Source organism: Halichoeres trimaculatus, unplaced genomic scaffold (assembly GCF_033239565.1).
Source record: "Halichoeres trimaculatus isolate MK-OKI-2021-1 unplaced genomic scaffold, fHalTri1.1 fHalTri1_scaffold_11, whole genome shotgun sequence".
Taxonomy (NCBI): Eukaryota; Metazoa; Chordata; class Actinopteri; order Labriformes; family Labridae; genus Halichoeres; species Halichoeres trimaculatus.
Window position 1 is genome coordinate 30,199,342 of NW_027437189.1, and position 19,534 is coordinate 30,218,875.

Below are 19,534 nucleotides of genomic sequence, written 5' to 3' on the forward strand. Positions count from 1 at the left end.
ACTTTTAATAACATTCAATTTAGGAGCTGTTAACTTCATTATTTTAAGAAAACTTGTTACAAAGGCTCTGCATTGGGGATAGTTTTATCTTGTTTGCAGGACTTTTTATCTTATAAACAGTCATTGGGACACATTAATCAATCTGTCAATCCATAAAACAAGCCCTAATTTGATGATTATTTTCGACATGGACCTTAATTCAAAAAATGATCAAGCATTTAAACCCTATTAAATTTGCCTGTTTATGGGATTTTCATTTTGTGTTGACTGGCTTCACTGAAAGAACAGAGCACTGTGGTTGCAGGTGTTAAGAGTGTCAGCAGGTTTAAGATTACATCATTGTAGACTCAGAGTTACTGGATTACCTGTTTGCAAAGTTAACATCTTGGTTTACCAGTTTACAGCTATCAGCGATGCATCTTTTTAATCAAACCTCCACCTATCTCTGAGGAGGACAATTTCTGTGGAAAAGATAAAAAGGATCAACTTATGGGACTTTAGAGACTACGATAAATTAAGACCCAAACTCAACTGTATTTGGAAAATTGCTCATTAGTAATAAATTTACAGAGAATTTGGATAAATTTTTGGTCATATACATCCAGCTAAATTGCAATTGACCTGGTCTTTTGATGTCTGGGTGCTAAAAAAGTTGCGGTGTCTTCACTTAGACAAAGAGGCTACGTCCATTTTTCATATACAGTCTATGAGGACTCATCATGGATTTGGTTTTCAGTTTCAGCCGGGGCTCAGTAGAGGATTTTGTGTTGGTTGTGCTGCATCCCTTTGATACTAACATCTTATGAGCAGATAGCTAGATGTGCTGCGTGTTTTTCAGAATGGTAGCTAGCTAACTCTCAGGAAGCTGTGTACACAGTACTGTATTAAAGGCTCATTATGGAAATGATCTGCAAACACAAACTCAACGGACGTTCCTGTGTTGTGGTCACGACATCTCCTGTGTGTATCAGTTTGACTCCTTTTGGGTTGAAGAGCGAGACTCTGGTTTTCCAAGCTGGGCCTTAAAGACACTAAAAACAGCCCTCATGCTGTATCAGACGATGCTGTCCATGCAGGCTCTGCACGAATCTCGGCCTACATCTATTCACCATCCTAGGGTAGGAGTGCTGGGCCCTCATTGAAGTAACTGTGCAAGCATCTAAAAATATGTTCGACAAAACGCGATCTACAGACCTCATCCATTTGGTACTGCAAGACTCTTTTGCTTTTGATATGTACATGGTAATGGGAATTGGCGCACTTGCTGGGACGTCAGCATGGTGATTTTTTATCTGATGGTATAAATGGCGTTTCTGTCTCTCATATGGTATATATTGTGATTTCAACATCTATAGCTTGCATCTCTCATTTTGGGATACACTCCCGGGCCCAGGACATGTCATGTCAAACCAACTGTACTGAGAAAAAAAAAAAAAGCCCTAAGACCCTCAGAAGTGGTCACACCAGACCTCCGAGGACCTGTGTGATCACCGGTCTGGTCTCCTCTCCGGGTTCCTGAGGACTTGACGATGAACTGAACAATACCTTAACAAGGAACTGACGATACCTTAACCCTGATGAGCACATATTTGTACCACTCCAGGTGCCTCTAAGAACTCTCGATTTCTTTCAGATGTGGTGCAGAACCAGCAAAACAAGTAGTGACACGTAGTTTTTTCTACCGAAGACTACATACTCTGACTGAGCTCTAAAGCTAGGAGGGTTTTTTTCTGCGGATATGAGGTCAATTCAGTTTGGAGTCAAAATACATGTTACGTTCAATCCCTTTTAGAAATTTTGATATGTAGATGTAAAATTTGATTTCTGTTTATTTCAAGTTTGTGCTCAGACTCCAAAACTGAATTCACCTCTGTCCTTGATTAAAGGTTCATAAAAAGAAAAGACTGAAAAATGAATAAAAAGGACGCAGAGACGATGAGAAGTCATTTCCGATCTCTTGCAGCAAACATGCTGGCTGTGTAAATGCCATTGATCTGTCATCATAGTTTTTATCATGCAATATCATGTACAAAGACATAACGTTGGGGGTGGGAGGGGTCGGGGTGAAGAGAATTAATGTCAGTGAGTTATGTTATATTAATATTTGACTTTCTGTTATTTCCTGAAATGCAGATGTTGCCAAATTACCATCGACTCTCATGTATCACCATGAAAAAAAAAAATCAGTTTTGTTTTGTATAACAAAAGAATGATATACTGATTTGTTGAGTACTTCTGATGAGATCCTTGTTTTTATGTGTTCAATACAAAAATCTTTCCTTTCTGTTCTGCTTTACTTTCTGTGTATCTTTTAGTATGATGTATGATGATTGTTGTTCTGTCACATCAGATGAAACATCTCAGATCAAACTTGGACTCACCAACAGATGAAATCTCAACACCCAAAAGAGTGTATTAAAGTCTATTTATAAAGTTGCTTGATTTGTTGAAAAGTGGGTCTGAAAGAGGCTTTTCATGAATTCTGATGACATGCTGAGTTTTGATTTGAAAATTACGTCTAATTAATTCTATTTGTGAATAGTACTCCAACTCACCATAATGAAAATTTCTGTTATTGACACACATTTTGAGAAGGTCGAATAAAGATATTTTACATTCAAAACGTGACCCTGCCTGAATCCATGAATCACTCACAGCATCTATTCTGGTACAGCTCAGCCTCTTCTGCTATTAATGTCATTACAGCTGAGTGTTCTGTCCTGTTGAACAGTTAATGGTGAGTCAGTAACTTAAGAATAACACACAGGATCACGACACACATGCACACACGCACACCCCTGTGCCATGAGAATCCCAGAAGGACATAGGAAGTTCCCGAAACTCTCACTGGGTTCATATTCTGTGTGGTCCTCTTTTAGTGACCACTGGTCCCTCAGCGGTGTAATTTATTGGAGCCTGTATCCGTTATGAGCTGTGAGGCAGGATGCCACAAGGCTGGCTCCTCTTCAATACAAAACCACAACTGTAAACCTGCAAAGCTTCATTTCATTTCACTTTTCAAATTGAAATTTCAGCCATAAAAACCTTACCTGGGAGCAATAGCATGTATAATCAAAGAACCACAAATTGTTTTGGCACTGATGATGTGAACCTATATTTGGAGAAAAGCAGGTACCATGAGAGTGTATATTAACTCCTCTCCAGCAAATCTTAGAGAAACTTAAAAACATTCCACTTTGATTTATAAAATACTTGTTTTCCAGTAGTGGGCTCACTAACACAGAGCTCAAACCTCTATTGGGCATCATGTAGGTCACAATGTGCCCTGAGATAAATGACACACTACTACCTATACCTTTGTCCATGATCATGATCACTAGTGGTTTATTGTCTGTGTGGTCCTCTGAGTTTCATTCTACCTACCACACTGTTACACTCTCCACACTCAGGCCTCTTTCTCTTTTGTTTGATGCCAACCTACCACAGTCAGCCTCTTAGACCTACCACGCTTTGTGCTGGTCATTCATCAAGATATTTGACTTATGATTCCCAGAAAAAAATAACACAGGAAGTTGATCATAGAGTAAAAGTAATAGAGCCAGAATACAAAAGCAGAGAAAAGAGACATCTGAGGTGATGGGCCTGTCTCTCCACCAAACCAGGAAGATTATTCATTAAATTATTCCCTAATCACATTAAAATTCTAGTTAATGAGCTGTGGATGTATCTGCTAAGCGAATGTTGAACAAAAATCTTAAAGTTTCCTTAAGGGTCAGTTGATGACATGGTACGTACATACTGCATCATGTCATGTCAGTCTGTATTAAATCAGACTACATTTTACAGTACTGTTCTGTATCCTACCATACCTTACAATACTGAATCATATTGTATCGTATCGTATCGTATCGTATCGTATCGTATCATAATTTATGTTACCTTGTCGGTCAGTTTGGTATTGTACCTTATTGTACCACATGGTATGTACCTAAACATATCACAGTTAACAGTATCCAAGTGTACCTTACCTTACAGTGTTTTACCTTAATGTATCATACCTTATCATTGTGCTGTACATACTATCTCTTTCATACGCATAGTACTTTACCATATTGTACTGTACCCTGTTGTCTTTACCGTACTGTACCATAACCTATCATAGTGTATCTTATTTTAGCTCATCTCAATGTTGCGTATAATAACGTATCGCATAACATATCGCATAGCATGCTGTAGAGTGTAGCAAGGTATGGTACCTTACTGTAGCATACTGTAGTATATCATACTGTACAATATCATACCATAATGTTTCACTGTGTACTGTAGCTAAATGTATCTTATCATACCATATTGCATCATACCATATCTTACCTTACTGTCTTGTATTTTACCATGTCAGATCATACCTAATCACATCATGTCTTACCAAATTGTACCTTGACACGCTGTACCGTACTGTGTTGTACCATACTGAATTGTACCACACCCTATTTTACCATAATGTACTGTACTGTAACATATCATAGTGTACTCTATCCTAGTTGATCTTTTTGCACTGTATTTTTTTATACAGTATCATATCTAGTCATCCCTTATCTTAGGACTTTTGCCCATTTTAGCATCACATGAGAGAATTAGGAGGTAAATTTAAACAAAATTTACTCAATCATGACAAAAAAAACCCTCACTTTAGTTTTTTCATTCAAACCTTTAAAACAACCAACCTTATTTCACTGTAAAAACTACCTGAAATAAGTCAATGGTGACACGCTCACTTATTTAAAGCTATAATACAACAGTGGATAGAGGCAATTTTCCCTGTAGACAAGCAGATGCACACTCATACTCCTATGATAGTGCTAGTAACATTGAGTAGTTTTGTAGGGCATTGTTTTTTATAATAAAGTTGATCTTTTTAACATTAATTATGCAAACACATGTAAATGAATTTGCATTTGTTGTGACTGACCACAGAGAAGATAAAGGAAGGACAGTAAACAGAGGATCTTCTTGTGGTGTGTGCTTCCTCTAACCACCTTCTTTGAGGCTGAAGTGTTGACACAAAGACAGTGTCCTGCCAGTGAACACCACTGTTACTCAAGTCCCTTGAAGTCTTATTTGTTTTCTCTTCAGTTGGGGCATAGTGTGTGGATGTGGCTGGCTGAGAGGAAGGAAGATACTGACCACTAAATGTCCAGTGGTCAGTTTTACTCCCTGCCATTAGCGATTAAACAATCTTCATCTCCGACTTTTACGTAACATTAGCCCGGCATGTTTGCACTCACAGCTGCTCCCACTGAACTTGACCTGAGGTATCAGAGTTTACTTCCAGATTTCAAACAACATCTAAGAACTATAGGGCTAAAAATATCTGGCACACTTTTCAGGCAAAACTGTGGTTTTATGCTATATGTAATGCAGTGTATATAAACTATGCACGGAATGTCCTTGCCAAACCACCAAGCCTTTTCATTTCCTCACAGGATATGAGACGCAGTTAGGTTTCTCATTTTGCACACTTTGTTCTGACAATATTTTTAAATCGTGAAATTACTCAGAATAAGAAAAAGAACTAGTATATTTTCATCCATATCTGATATTTTTCAATGCAGTTTTTATTCGTAGCTTTAACCAATCGCCATCGCACAGGACCAGTGTCAGCACAAAGGGATGTAATTTTGACAAAGTCAGCAGTCATGAAAGATGGCTTTAAAGTCAGCAGATGGGAGGTTGAGTGAGGTGGTGATAGAATGGGGGGAGGGTAACGTGTTAAATGTGAAAGAGAGGGATGAATTGAGGTTAGATTGAAGACAAAGACGCCTAAAGGAGGGAAACTGCACTGAGGCCACCACAGCTCATCGACTGTCCCAGCAATCCTCTCACCCATGGAGCTCTTGTAGCCAGCCAGGCCTAAAGGTAATACTTAGAGACGCATGGACACACGACTTAACTGTCTCTGAAACAAATGTGGGAATCTGGGAAGAAACCAGGAAACCAAAATGTGGATTATTTATTTTTTCTCTGTCTTTGCCCAGTGAAGATGGTATACTATAAATACTGGCCTGTGTCTCCTGAGCACTCACAACCAATGGATTTCACTGGACGGTTGCATAAAATTTAGAGGAGGGAGATACAGTTTTAATATCAGACAAGTTTTACAGTGATAGGACAAGAGTTTGGGGATTAAACCCTTTTTATTTTTATATTTTTCATAATGAAACACATTCATGGATGCTCCGTCTCGATGGTCTTTGCCTGCTGCTTGTCCCTCATTCTTCTGCTGAGCCAGGGATACTCAGAAGCATCTGTGTATCACATAAAAGGTAAGATTTATTTCATCTCCCTGATGAATATTAAGTAATGTGCATCTTTCTTTGTGACTTCAGAGACCTTTAGCCAAGCCTCGACCGGCTGACCATAGACTGTGTCCTCTAAACCCTGACCTTGCAATAAACCCCACGGGGCTCCTCACTGCAGATCAGAGTGTTCCTATTGATCTCACCCACAAGGTTACTGGAAATCCCCATGAGAACAGCCTGCAGGAAAGAGAATAAATCATTGTGGATGCTGGATGTAGCCTGACCTCTCACAGGCCTCTATGTACTGTCTCATATGGATATACATTTATAGAGGTACGCAAGCTTGTGACGCAGGCTTTAGTAACAGATGTTAGACATAGAAGTGCGAAGACAAAAGACAGGGGAAAAAAGACAAACTTCATAAAATCTTGGTTCAGGAAGGGCATCATGTGGAGCATGCTCAGTCTATGGAAGAAAATAGTCTCAGCACTATCTGTCTCTTTATACCTGTAATCTACTCTTCTAATAGTTGATCAAAGTGTTATTGTTGTGTTCTTGTCTTCTACAGGCATCTGCTCACACAAAGACAAGTTTTACAAACCAGGAGAGTCTTTCCGCAGAGGCTGTGACAAGTGTTTCTGTCATGACTTTGGTGCTTACTGCCTCACGTGAGTAGATACCTTTCTTTCTTTTTGATTAAAGAGGGTGTACTGTGCTTTTTTAAAAAGTCTTTATTCTATTCCTGCGGTCCCCCATCGAAGCTTTAGATGATTTAGAGCAAAACAAAATCCATATTTTCCTCATCCTGGTGTTTTAGAGAATCTGTAATTTAGCCTCTATCTGAAATGCTTTTGTATAAGCCATGTTTCCACCAAGCAGTCCTCGGTTATTTGGGAATCTGTCCTGGGATAAGTCAGTGGAAACGCCACAAAATGCACGCCGTACCGAGACGAACCGAAGTGGTCTGCTTGGTGGACACGCGACTTTAGTTGCTGCTTCCTCAAAGCACCCCAACTCCTCAAATCTCCTTCCCTCTGTTTGGCCAGCCCTGGGATGGAGCTATGGGCAGACCTCAGTGTTTGAAGCCCTGGCCCCCCTAACTTGTTATAAACCAGTTAGAAGATCCTAATGTGAGACTTAAATATTTCAGCAAGATCTCATGAAGATTTGTGCTATTTTCTAAAAAAGGTTTTGATCAGTCTTCAGATTCAGATTTCTGCAATATATGAATACATGGAGGTTTGAAAATCTGTGCATGTTTAGCCTAAACATCCAGCATTGTTACTTTGTAGGAACCCTTTACCATAAGATAACCCCTCTGTAAGGATAATTTTGAATACCGGCTGCTCATTGGATACCTGGGGCCATGTCTAAACATAGCTGGGTATCTGGGAAACCGCATATAATTTCAAATATTCAGGACCATTATCCACACAAAACCACAGTTTTATGTCACTTAAAACATGTTTTTTTTTTTTTTTTTTTTTTTTGAAAACTCTGGTTTCATGGTTTCATGAAATACAGGCTGTTTTCCAAACCACCTACGACACTAGCAGTGCCTACTATTTTGGCTGAAACTTAGTACGCAGAAGTGAGTATGCGAAAACTTGCCAAAATTAGCAGTATTTCAAAACTCTGGATGTCCTACTGATCCAGGAAAATTTCTCAGTATGCAACAGACCAGTCTACCTGGCATACTGTTTCCCACAATACACGGTGCCAACGCTGTCTGTCAATGCGGGGGGCAGGTTTCAGTCAATTACCTCCATCTAGTGGAATGAGTCGGCGTTACAACTACAATACAACAACACTAACGCTATACGGTCCATGAGATAGAAGTGAAGTGATAAGATAAAAGCATGACTAAATCTTGTCAAGTCTTGTTTGCTTCTACAAATTCATTAAAGCCCATATAAAACACTAAATTCCCCTTTTTAACAATATGTAGGTTATATGGAGGTGTTTTTTTCATCAGCTGTGAAAATTAAAAAAAAACAAAACAGATTTATTTTCAGTCAATGATATGACTTTTGGTGTAAGTTTAGAAATTAAGAATGAGGATTCTGTTTGATATTATTAACAAAATAACTAAATGCAGAGATCTGCCCATAGCACATTTTGTATATTTATACTAAAGGCAAAAAAAACCCATCATCAGCTGTAGCTCCGCCTTCTGAGACTGGAAACCAAAGTAGTGTACTACAAAACAGACCCAACAGAACAGTCATGCTATATACTACATGCAAAAGCAGTAGGTAGTATGTAGTAGGCACTACATACTACATTCACATGTAGTATGTAGTAGGCGGTTTGGAAAACAGCCAGCTTTGGTTCTCTTGGCATGGGTTTAACACCTGAAAAACACTGCCACCTATGGGTTTGGCATGCTTCAAGTCACACTTATCAGCAGATTAAATGCCAAAATATGTGGAAGAAAGTATATCTTAAAAGAAATGAGGAAGAATATTCATTTTTGAAAATACTCAGTTATGTATACAAGGCCTAGTTCTCCAACAGTCGTACCTCTTCATCTTTTGTAATGACCTGTGTCTCCACCCCTCTCCTTTTAGGCCAATGAAGCCCACCTCCTGGCCCAGGAAGTGTCGTCGGGTCAGAACAGAGTGTGGATACTCGATTGTTTATAAAGAGGATCCTCTGAAGCAGTGCCAAGCGTACAGCTGGATTGGATGAGACGCTCAATTAAATATGAACAGTTTTGAATTATGTAGATAACATGTGTCCACTTATACCTGTGTTTTATCCATGACAGACTTTGCTCCTGGACTTGGAAGGGCTCTAAAGGGAGCTTTCTGAAAATTTGCACTGTAACATATCTTGTTTTCATTTCTTAGAAGCTGCTTATTAAACTGAATAATAATACACGAAGAGAAAGAGTTTTATTTATTTATTTTTAATTTACATGTGAATTAGACCATGGGGATATATATTTATTCTGTCACTGATATCTAATCATCAAAGCTAGTGAGACAAGTTTCTAGCTGCTTCTAGCTTCTTCATCCATATGATCAACTCAGATGGATCATTTCTGCAGAGTTATTTTTAAAGCCTGAAACCTGCTGCAGGATAGACACCAGACGGGGTGATCAACAGCACGCTGCCAAGACTCTTTATTCACATTTTTCAACAGAAAAGATTCACAGTGAGAGACTTTGTTTTTTTGGTGAGAAGACATTTTCTTCACATGTACGGGACAGTTTTAGCAAAGAGGTAAAGGGACACGCTTGTCCAGAAGAGTCATCAAAACTAACACAAATAAAAGTTCTTTACAAAAGCTTTTAACATAAACCTTCACTGAGGTGTAGCTGCTCTAAAAGTTTGCATTAAACTGACTTCACACTGGATAAAAACTTCAGTGCAGCAAGAAACATTGTCAATGGACTCAAAGGTCTGGTAGGAACAATCTCATCAACTTCAGAAGCAGAGATCTGCTTTAAAAAAAAAAAAAAAAAAAAAAAAAAGCCGAAGCAGTGCAAATAAAGTGCAATAGAGAGCTCTAAGGATGCAGACAGAGGGGTCAGGTGTTAAATTCAGAAATCAAAGTAGCACCTCAATGTTTGTCATCAGATTGATGTATCGAGAGAATCTGGCTGAAGTGGAAGGGCGATGTAAGGGGACTGGGCCTGCAATGCTTTGAGGAGGCTTTCATGAAGTCAGCCATGGGTGTTGGAGGCACTGTGCAGCCGTCGCCCTCCTTTCTGGATAGTAATTCAACATTTGAAGGAGAAAGTCAGAGAAAGTAGCAGCCTCTTCCAACAGGAAGTGATATTTCTCCACCAGGACGTCATAGAGGCTCCAGAGCCTCAGTGGACCAACACGACGCAGGTCACCTGGGTGAAAACAAATATTTTTGTACGGATACACACATTACATTCAAATATGACACACCAGCAAACACCTTGAACACACAGAGAGTCACAGACTTACCCCTGCGGCTGAAGTACTCTGCAGAGTACCTCCCTGAGAAGGCCAGAGCCGGTGGGATTTTACCAAGCAGCATCATGATCTGGGCGATATGGTCTGTGATAGATGCACAGATTAAAACACACATTAGCATACATCTACTCAGCATTACATTGAAGCCACAGTGTAATTCCCTTATTCTTTGCCTGTGTCAGCACTCTGCACTAAACATACCTTCCTCCAGGGAAACAGAGTCGCTGGCTTTGGGTTCAAACAGAGAGTCTCCAGTGACCAGCTCAAAGGCCTGAGGGAATATGAATAAACATAAGAATGAATAAATAAAAACAAAAGATGTATGGTCAAGAAAATAAAGGTTTGGCTAGAGTTGTGACCCTAGCAAAAGAAACCCTAAAACTATGAGTCTTTTCATTTATTGTCAGGATTCAATTCACAAATCATCTTTATTGGCTTTTTCTTTTAATCTAGAAATTGAGAGTAGCAATTCCAGCTCCTGCAGTCACATGTCAAAGTGTCCTCGAGCAAGACACTGAACCCTGAATTGCTCCCACTGTTGGTTTGTGATGTGTGGATGGGTGTGGATGTTAAAAACTGATGGTTTCCAATAGGAAAACCTCTACCATCAGTGTGTGGATGGGTGAAGTAGACTAGCAGTGTAAAGCGCTTTGAATGGTCTGAGAGACTAGGACAGCGCTACATAAGTACTAGTCCATTCACCATTACCATTATACCATCTCCTCAGTCCGGACACGCTCTTGCAAGAGAGTATCAAAACATTAGACCAAACCCCGGCTACACTGATAAATTCAAACCAGTACACCTGCCATAAACACCAAAAAGCTAAAAAAAAAAAAAAAGAAAAGAAAAGAAAAAAGAAAAAACGAGCGCAGTCTAACAGCTGAGTTTTTTTTTTTTTAATGTGACAGAGCTTTCTGGGGTTCCTCAGAGCTCAATAGTGGGCCCAGTAAAGTTTATCTTAGAGAAGATAATCCGCTGTTTGTAAGGTCCCCTCAAAGTAAAGTGTATGTTATATGATTATGTTACGGTGAAAGATGAACAATGATGCCTTGTTATAACCAACAGAAGCCAGAAAGATGTCAGGTGAGAAGGTTAACAAGGTCTTCATAAGGAATGATATACTCCACTGTTGAAAGACAACAGGATAACACCTCTAAATATAAAGGAAAAATCTGTAATGATGAAGAGATGCCATGCTGGCCATTACAAAGCACCTTTCAAACTAAAAATGTGGCCTAAAATCTTTTCTGTGGGAGTAACTTCAGAAAGAAAAGAAAAATAATCATTTTTTTCACAACCTTTACAAGTTTAAATAGATTCATTTTCCTTTTTTAGATAACTTAACATTTGTTAAGAAACAAATAGCCATTTCTTAGATTGTCGGAAGCTTTAAGTCAGCTTTTGGTAGAGTTTTTTTTAATATTTCTGCACAAACCAGAGTTTCAGTGGAAAGAGGTAACAGATGCATCCAACGCCTCCCTTCCAACAGTGTGGGATGTAGGAGAACCTACGCTGGCTACAAAACTTGTAAAAACCCACTGTGGAGCTGTGTGGATGGACTGCTTATTTTAGGATCTTAGCGAAACATGATGATGCAACATTTGTGCACACTCAAGAGAAATACGCACATAGGGAAAAACTTCCAATTCTACTAAAACACAATCACTTTTACACTCTTTCACTTCTTTGGCTCATTGTTTTTGCACAGCTTTGATGTGCTGATATATTCCTGGAAGAGAATCTGATCCTGTTTCCCAAAAACATGCTCAGGTTTTACTGTGGGTTAGAAAATTCACAAGCATCTTATTGCGATTTTAATAAAATGAAGCAGCCAAACGCGTGGGTTTCTTGGTCTCAGTACTTCACACAGAAGGAAGATCATATAGTGTATTTTTATCCCTCACCATGCAGGCGACGCTCCAGATGTCAGCAGGCGGGCCGTACTCAGATCCCAGTAAAACCTCCAGTGAGCAGTACTGACGGGTCTGAATCTCCTCACAGAAGTGTTTGTACTGCTCCAAGAAAAGAGACAAAAATAGCAGAAGGTTATCGTATGAAACAACCAGAGTTATGTCAAAAGAATAATCAGGATTAAGCCAAATCATAACAACATGGGTGATACATTTTCTACTTTTTAAGATGCAAACTCAATCCCTGAAATTTAGACTACAGAGACATGCTTTAACATCAAGTTTCCTGGAGCTTTAACACCTTAAACAACAAGGTGTATCACAGGAATGGATCTGAATTATAGGACTACAAATTGAAAACAAATTCAACAACAGATTTTTACACAATGAAAACTTTGGTGTTGATGGTAAAGAACAAAAGAAGAACTGACCACCCAGCAGGAGCTTCCCAGGTCAGCAATCTTTACTTTAACTTCCTCTGAGATTAATGGGTTAAACTGCTCCTTATCTGGAAGAAACAACATAAAAATCACACATCAGTAAATATTTTACATCAGCCTGATGAATGTCTTGCCCCTATAAACCCTGGAGCGTTTACAGTTTTGGCCTGAAGTCAAAGCAGAGTTCTAGTGCATCAACATTAACACACACATTAGCTCCGCTGCATCTTCTTCATGCACACACATGATGAACCTCAGCTGCATGTTAATAAAATTTAACTGTGCCTGTTGAGTTGGACTCTTTCCCGGTGATTACAGAGGAGGAGCTGCTGCCCCCTGCTGGAGGAACGTGGGAGAGTTCTTCAGAGAACAGCAGGATGTTCTCAGGCTTGATATCCGTGTGGATGATTTTACACTGAGTGTGGAGATAGTTCAGACCCTGCAGGACCTGGAGGAGACACAGAGCACAGGACATGATGTGTGCTTTTATACACCAGGCACCATTCCCAAAAACAAAGTTTTATGTTAATGTAATAGAGGAACCAGTAAGAATGTTCTTTTTCCTGACGGCCAGAGAGCTTGAATAGTTTTACCCGGGTTTGATCTGCCACATAATTTGATGATCAGACAAGTACACCGCAAAACTCAAATCAAATGTTTACATTATTGGTATAAAAGTGTCTCATCGAGCTCAAAATGAGCCACATTCTCATGTTTACAGTCTAGAAATAAATCATGTTTATTGTAAATAAAAGTCAAAAATGACTCACATTTCTTGTTAAGAGTTAAAAAAAGAAGAAGAAAAAAGAAAAAAAAAAGTATTTGTCAAGTTTTTAAAATAAGAATAATGTCTTAATATGACAAATTTTTCGAGGAACATTTTTCTTACCTTATTGGAAGATATTGTATTATAAACAAATTTTTAAGTTTTTAAAACCTTGAGATAAAAAACTTTTGGGGACCTAGATTGCCTACAGGATTTTCCTAAAAAAAATAGAACTTTTACAGGAATAATTGTGCTCTATTGTCTCCTATGGGCCTCTACACATGTGTGTCTGTGTCTGCTTGTATGTTGATGTTTTGGTTATGCAGGAACATATCTGAGCAGAGAGCAGGTGTGGTTACATTAGCCAATCACAGAGAGCCCAGTGCACAAGTGACTTTTTTCTTTGATGATAGCAAGTGGCAAAAGCTAATCAGAGCAGCTGGGATAGTGGACGTAGCACAGAGGAAGAAAAACACAACCAAAGTGAAACGAAACACTAACAAAACTTCGACTCTCTCCCACGCAGAAAAGCAACACTAGAGGTGGTTGCTGGGCTAGTGAGTGTGTTTACATAGCTATCGTCGGAGGTTGTGGGTGTGCGCTAGTGCTGGCACTGCGCCAAGGAGGAGGGGCCCAGTTTGAATGTTGTGTTTACGAACAAGTAACGAAAATTCCTGCAGACCCTACCTTTAAAATTACAGTTTTTACTAAAAATAAGACAAAATCACTTAGATTTCAGTTTCTTTGTAATCATTACAGATGTTTACCTGAGTGAGTATTTGTTTGACCAGTCGCTTAGACAGTCCTGGATTCCCAAAACAAATCTGCAAGCTTCTCAGATCAGGTCCCAGCAGCTCCAGGACTAGACAAATATCTGACCACAAGGTATCAGGTTTTCACACGTCTTTGATTGGATGCTTACTTTCCATTGCATGGTACATTTTTGCAATCATTATCTACTGTGGCCTACTGATGTTTCACATTAATATATTTTTATCTCACAGTCTTTTGAACAGTCTGGTTCAAACGACCTCTGTGTGTAAAAGGATACGGATCCCGTTGACCCCCGCCAGCTTGAACTCATCTAACAGCCGAACAATTCCTCGACTGGAGGGATGACGGGTCGTAGGACCGCTGGCCTGATTGAGGAAGGAAGAGGCAGGAGAGTCAGAAGAGGTAAAGGCCTGATATTTATAAAGAACTGATGGAGTAAAAAGCAGGGAATGGGGATTTTAACACATATAGAAGCAGTGAGTGACTGACACATCGTAGGAGAGTGAGCTCATCCTGTCCTGCTTGAGTGAAGCCAGCTCCACTCTTCAGCACCTTCACAGCGACACGCCGCCCGAGCCTGAAACAATGAAGACTTTAGATCCAAACTGCACGGTCTCAATCCACCCTCTGGGACATTTTTTAAACTGTGCTAAAGTTTGTAACAAAAATGCACTTTATATCTTTAATTTTCAACTTAGTCTGCTTTTTTGCGACATGGATAAAAACTTTTTAGATACTGAGCTGTAGAAACAAACTGTTCAGGGGTCACATTTACAAATGCAAAAGAAAACTTAGCATGGGGCGGTGATGCTTGGGGACATGTGGACTCACAATTTAACACACACAAAGAGCAAATGTTCCACGAACAATGTCTGAGTAGCATCTAGTTGGATCAAAAGGTCAGTTTGAAAAGGGTCTCATTTTCTTGGAAACTGAAACATAAGACTCTACCCCGCCTCCCATCCTGATCATTTTTGTATCTTCTTTAATTAAACCTACGTGAGGTCCAGACACAGCCAGACGGTGGAGAAATAGCCCCAGCCCAGCTTAGAAACCACCTGGTATCGTCTGTTCAGGGTGTCGCCAATCTGGACAGGGTGGTAACCTCCTGAGGAGATAACGAAAAAAAGGGAAAATGTGACGAAAGCAACGCTTTAAAATCCTGTTTTTCTGATACTGTATGAAATAAATTTAGATTTCAAAGTGCTCCTCCTGAGTGGAGAGCGTGTGACACACTATGAATGCATTCTGCTGTTCTGAGAGCTTCACAGAGCGAGGACTAAAATGTGGCACTAAAGCTATTTCTGGCATTACAACTTCCTCTAAGCTGAAACATGTCTGAAGTGAGTAATACATTTAAATCTGCCAGCGGGACTCGGTGATGCATAAGCCTGTATCAGCTCTCTTTCAGCCGGCGTGACACACGCTTCTTGGACATTGTCAGAGATCTCCAAATTGAATCTCTTCCTCTGTTAAAAGTGAACATGATATAAGCTGCTTTATGATTTATTACTGTGTCAGGTATCTGTGGTATCACACACTCAGCAGCTTATCTGCCCTCCAGAGATACACGATGAAACCTGCACAGCTGGCAGGAAGAGAGGAGGAAGCAAGGGAGCAAGGTCAGAGTGGGCGAAAAGATAGGCTACAGCAGGTTGGAGTGATTTAGGAGAAGGAGAGGGATGAGGGAGTGAGGACGCTATGACAGAAGTCAAACAGCCAAGGAGACCAAACAAAGATGTTATTCAAGTGAAAGAGGAGACTGAGGGACTCAGGGGCCGTTTACTCGACAAAGGTTTTAGGGGAAACAAAAGTTTTGTTGCATTTCAGCCTCGCGTTAACACGGAATCGGTGTTTCAGCTGACCTAAAAGGCAAACTTTTGAAAACGGCCTCCAGAGTGGGATCTTTCTGAAACGCGGCCAACACCGTTGCTGTGTAAACAGTTAACCAGCGTTTTCAGTGGAAACGCTGACGTCTCACTCCACTTTGTGCTTCACACATACAACAGGACAACAGTACCATTGGTATGATCGTTGCAAATTTCTGTGTTGTGCTTGTGCTGCTCAATCTGCTGTATCTGCTGACTGTCTTTCACCAAAATGTGCATCTGTTGCTCCACTTCTGCTCTTAGCATTTACCAATACACCAGGGGCCAGTTATTCAAAGAATTAAATCCGGTTAAAAATAATCCGGATTTGGAAATCCCATTTCTTGCTATCCAGAATCAGGTAATCCGTCTCAGTTTTATGCTAGTTTTTCAAAGCAGCATTGGATTGGATCACCCTGATCAGGATACACGGTTTTCAAGATTACCAAATCCGGATTATCAGTGCTCCAAAAGGAACAATATATCATAATGTGGACTACCAGTGCTGTAAAGAACAACAGGTAGGAGAGCCAACATGGTTTCATGGTAGGTGTTTTTTTTATTTTGGGAAAAAACAAAAATAACATAAAAAGCTACTTTTTAATTTATTTCATGACCCCTCATTTTAACTACAACAAATGAATCACAAATATACATAAAAAAAATACAAGGTGGATATTTCAAAAATAAATATCCAGGCTAAATGTCCAGTAGTGAGCAAAATTAAAAAGTGTTCAGGGTTCTTCTTCATCTGTGATGGAGTGTCCAGCATTTTTAAGCTCTGCTTTTAGAAAGCAGATCTGAAGTTTTTCTCTGGTTTTGCTACAGTCTGCTCAGGTTGATTCGTTCGTCTGCCCGCAGTATCTGTGCTTCTGCTTTTTAACTTTCTCTTATTTTTTACTTTACTGTACTGAAAGGCTTTATGGGTAGCCTAAGGTAACTTTATTTACTCTATCACTGTAATTGTTAAACAACTCAAGTGCAAAATACAAATAAAAGTATCAACTCTAAATTCTACAAATGTTTTATTACTAGACCAATTTTAAAGTTTAACCACATTTTCTTACTGAAGTCCACCTTGAAATCCGGTTCCCTGTTGTGATCAGGATAACCATATTTTTTGGGTATAGCTGATGTGCTTCATTTTCCGTTTCAGAAACAGATGGACCAATGATACACAGGTGTATCCTTCGCTGCCTTGCCATGGCTATAAATACCCAACACGCAAAGCGCAAATCTACAAAGGAAAAAAATGGAAGGAAAAGACACACCAGGGAAAGACGCTCCAGCGGAGGCGCGTGGTAAATTCCAATTTCAATGTAAGCAACAAAATACACCTCTGAAAATAACAACTTATACCATGTCCAACACTTAACTCTTTTGTGTGTCACTCATGTTACTGTAATTACTGAGAAGCCACACCCGCAGAGTGTCACTGATGTGACAATAAAAAAGCAAAGAGCGTACAAAAGTGGCAAGCCATGACAATATTTGTAGCCGCTTGAGCTCCTTCCACGTTTTTATAAACTTTCCAAGCACTGTCCACAGTGCAACACGTTATGTGAGACAAAGTAACTCCAATTACATTTGTGACAGGAATCTGATGGTAATAAATATACCTTTGTAGGCTGTTCCATTAGCATCTCCTTTTGAGCAGAGGCAGGACACTTCCCTTGGATTGGAAGGAAGTGGCTTCGGAGGCACTGCCTTCAAAGGCAAGGCAAGGTACCTGGGCTTTGGGAAACAGCCTATGCCTTGAACAACTGACCACAGATGATCAACTTAACTCTACTTCGGTTGAAATCTCCCAAAAGCGGCTTCTGGGCAAGACAGTTATAGCGCCAACTACAGGCCTGGCATGCTTACTATAGTGTTTTCAGTCCCTCTGCACAGGTTTTTGTCACTGTGTTTTAGCGTTTTCAGGTGAAACGTCGTGTAAACGGGGCCTCATTCGTACCATAACAGTATTCCCTGGGGTCCTCAGAGTCCCGGGTGTCCTTTGGATGTATCTGCTCGTGACTCCCCAGGGCCTTGAAACTAAACGAGGACACATCACACACAAACATACATGTCAAATGTGCATCCTCTACATACATCATGTGCATGTCTGAGGTGTCATCTATCTAAAGTCCACCTGAGATTCTGGCTCCACTTTTGGATTTTCCCACACACTCCCCCCTGTGCCCAGTGGAAACTTGTCCCACTGCCCGGCTAAGATTGAACCAGCAGCATCGGAAGTGGCACTATTTCTGACTCAGCTGTAAATCAATTTGCGGTATGTTCACGCAACCCGATAACTCTGCGTCTAAGCTGCTTTGGAGCAGCGTGTGAGAGAGTTTTGGTCTCGTCACGTCTGAAAATACCGATCACAGGTTTGCTTTCTGTGCAGCTGGACTGATTTACACCAGACTTTGATGTGACAGTGACATATGACACCTCTTACCCGTTATTTAATTAAAACTTGTGATGATGACTGATGAAGGGTTTTCCTGTTTTTTTCTTGCAGAATTTGTTGAATCAGATTTTGATGTTGAAACTCTAAACGTCTGTTTAAGTCATCTCCCAGATGTCCTTCATGATCTTGTCACATTTAATTGGGGCTGCTAAACTTAACCGCTGAACGCTGCTTTGCTGTGTACAAAAAGTTGAAGGGATGAGTTTGGGATTGAGTACAGGAAGCCAGAATCCAAGGTTGTATCAACCAATTAGCAAAAATGCATAACAATTGTAAAGTCTGAAGAAATTCAGCGGCTTTAAATGTGTTAATTCCAATAAAAAATGGAACTCTTAAGGAGAAGTAAGGATATACTTACAGATGATCCTGCTGAGTGTCTTTGCATGCTGTACCGGGACTCCTCTGCATGTTGTATTTCTGCAGACACAGCAGCCAGGAGAGCAATCAGAGACTTAAAATAAAAATAAAAAAAAGTGGAGGAAACCTTAAGTCTGCAAAGGTCAACCCTCCAGCATAAAACCAGGTTACAGTAGTAAAGCAAGTGAAAGTGCAGCACCTTCAGTGTTGCAGACCGTAAAGGAGCAAAGAGGACATAAAAGGGGAGCCCAGGCTCTTGTGGATCTCTCAGGAGGCTGCGAATGCCAGCAGCAGTCAGCAGGGTCCAAAGATGGAAATCCCAGCAATCTGTCTGCCTGTCAGGACTCTACCTGCTCCCCTCAGTCATTTATAGCCATCACTCACTCCTGGTCTGAGTGATCCTGAAGCTGTCTCTCTGTCTCTTACTGTATCTATAACTCTGGATGGTCTGCTCCTGTGGGAAAGCCACAACAGAGATAAGAGTGTGTCGCGTGAGTCCAGGCACACTGAGCGGGGGGGAAGAGTGACAGCTGCTGATGTTTTCCGCTCCTGTCTCAGAGGCTCTTTGACCTTTGGGCTGCTGGGATCACAGAGAGCTAAACCTGGCTTCAGAATGAGATCCTCGGCCTCCAGCACAATATTGAGTATCACAATAAGAAATTTGTTTGTTTCGAACTGTGCACCTGTTGACCGAATGCACTGGATGACCGGTTTCCTTCAACCTCTTAGTGTGAGAGTCCTCGGTGT

General features: G+C 40.2%; 1 protein-coding gene across 1 annotated transcript; it reads right to left on the bottom strand.

Annotated features, from left to right (window-relative positions):
* Positions 1-9,621: 9,621 nt before the first annotated feature.
* On the bottom strand, positions 9,622-18,838 carry LOC141799908 (SRSF protein kinase 3). The gene is given in 12 exon segments (XM_074682324.1): positions 9,622-10,108; positions 10,206-10,298; positions 10,416-10,485; positions 12,122-12,229; positions 12,559-12,630; positions 12,848-13,015; positions 14,101-14,207; positions 14,385-14,472; positions 14,597-14,684; positions 15,107-15,215; positions 17,933-18,031; positions 18,784-18,838. Coding segments are annotated over 12 exon segments (1,242 nt in total). The 3' UTR covers positions 9,622-9,923.
* Positions 18,839-19,534: the final 696 nt, after the last annotated feature.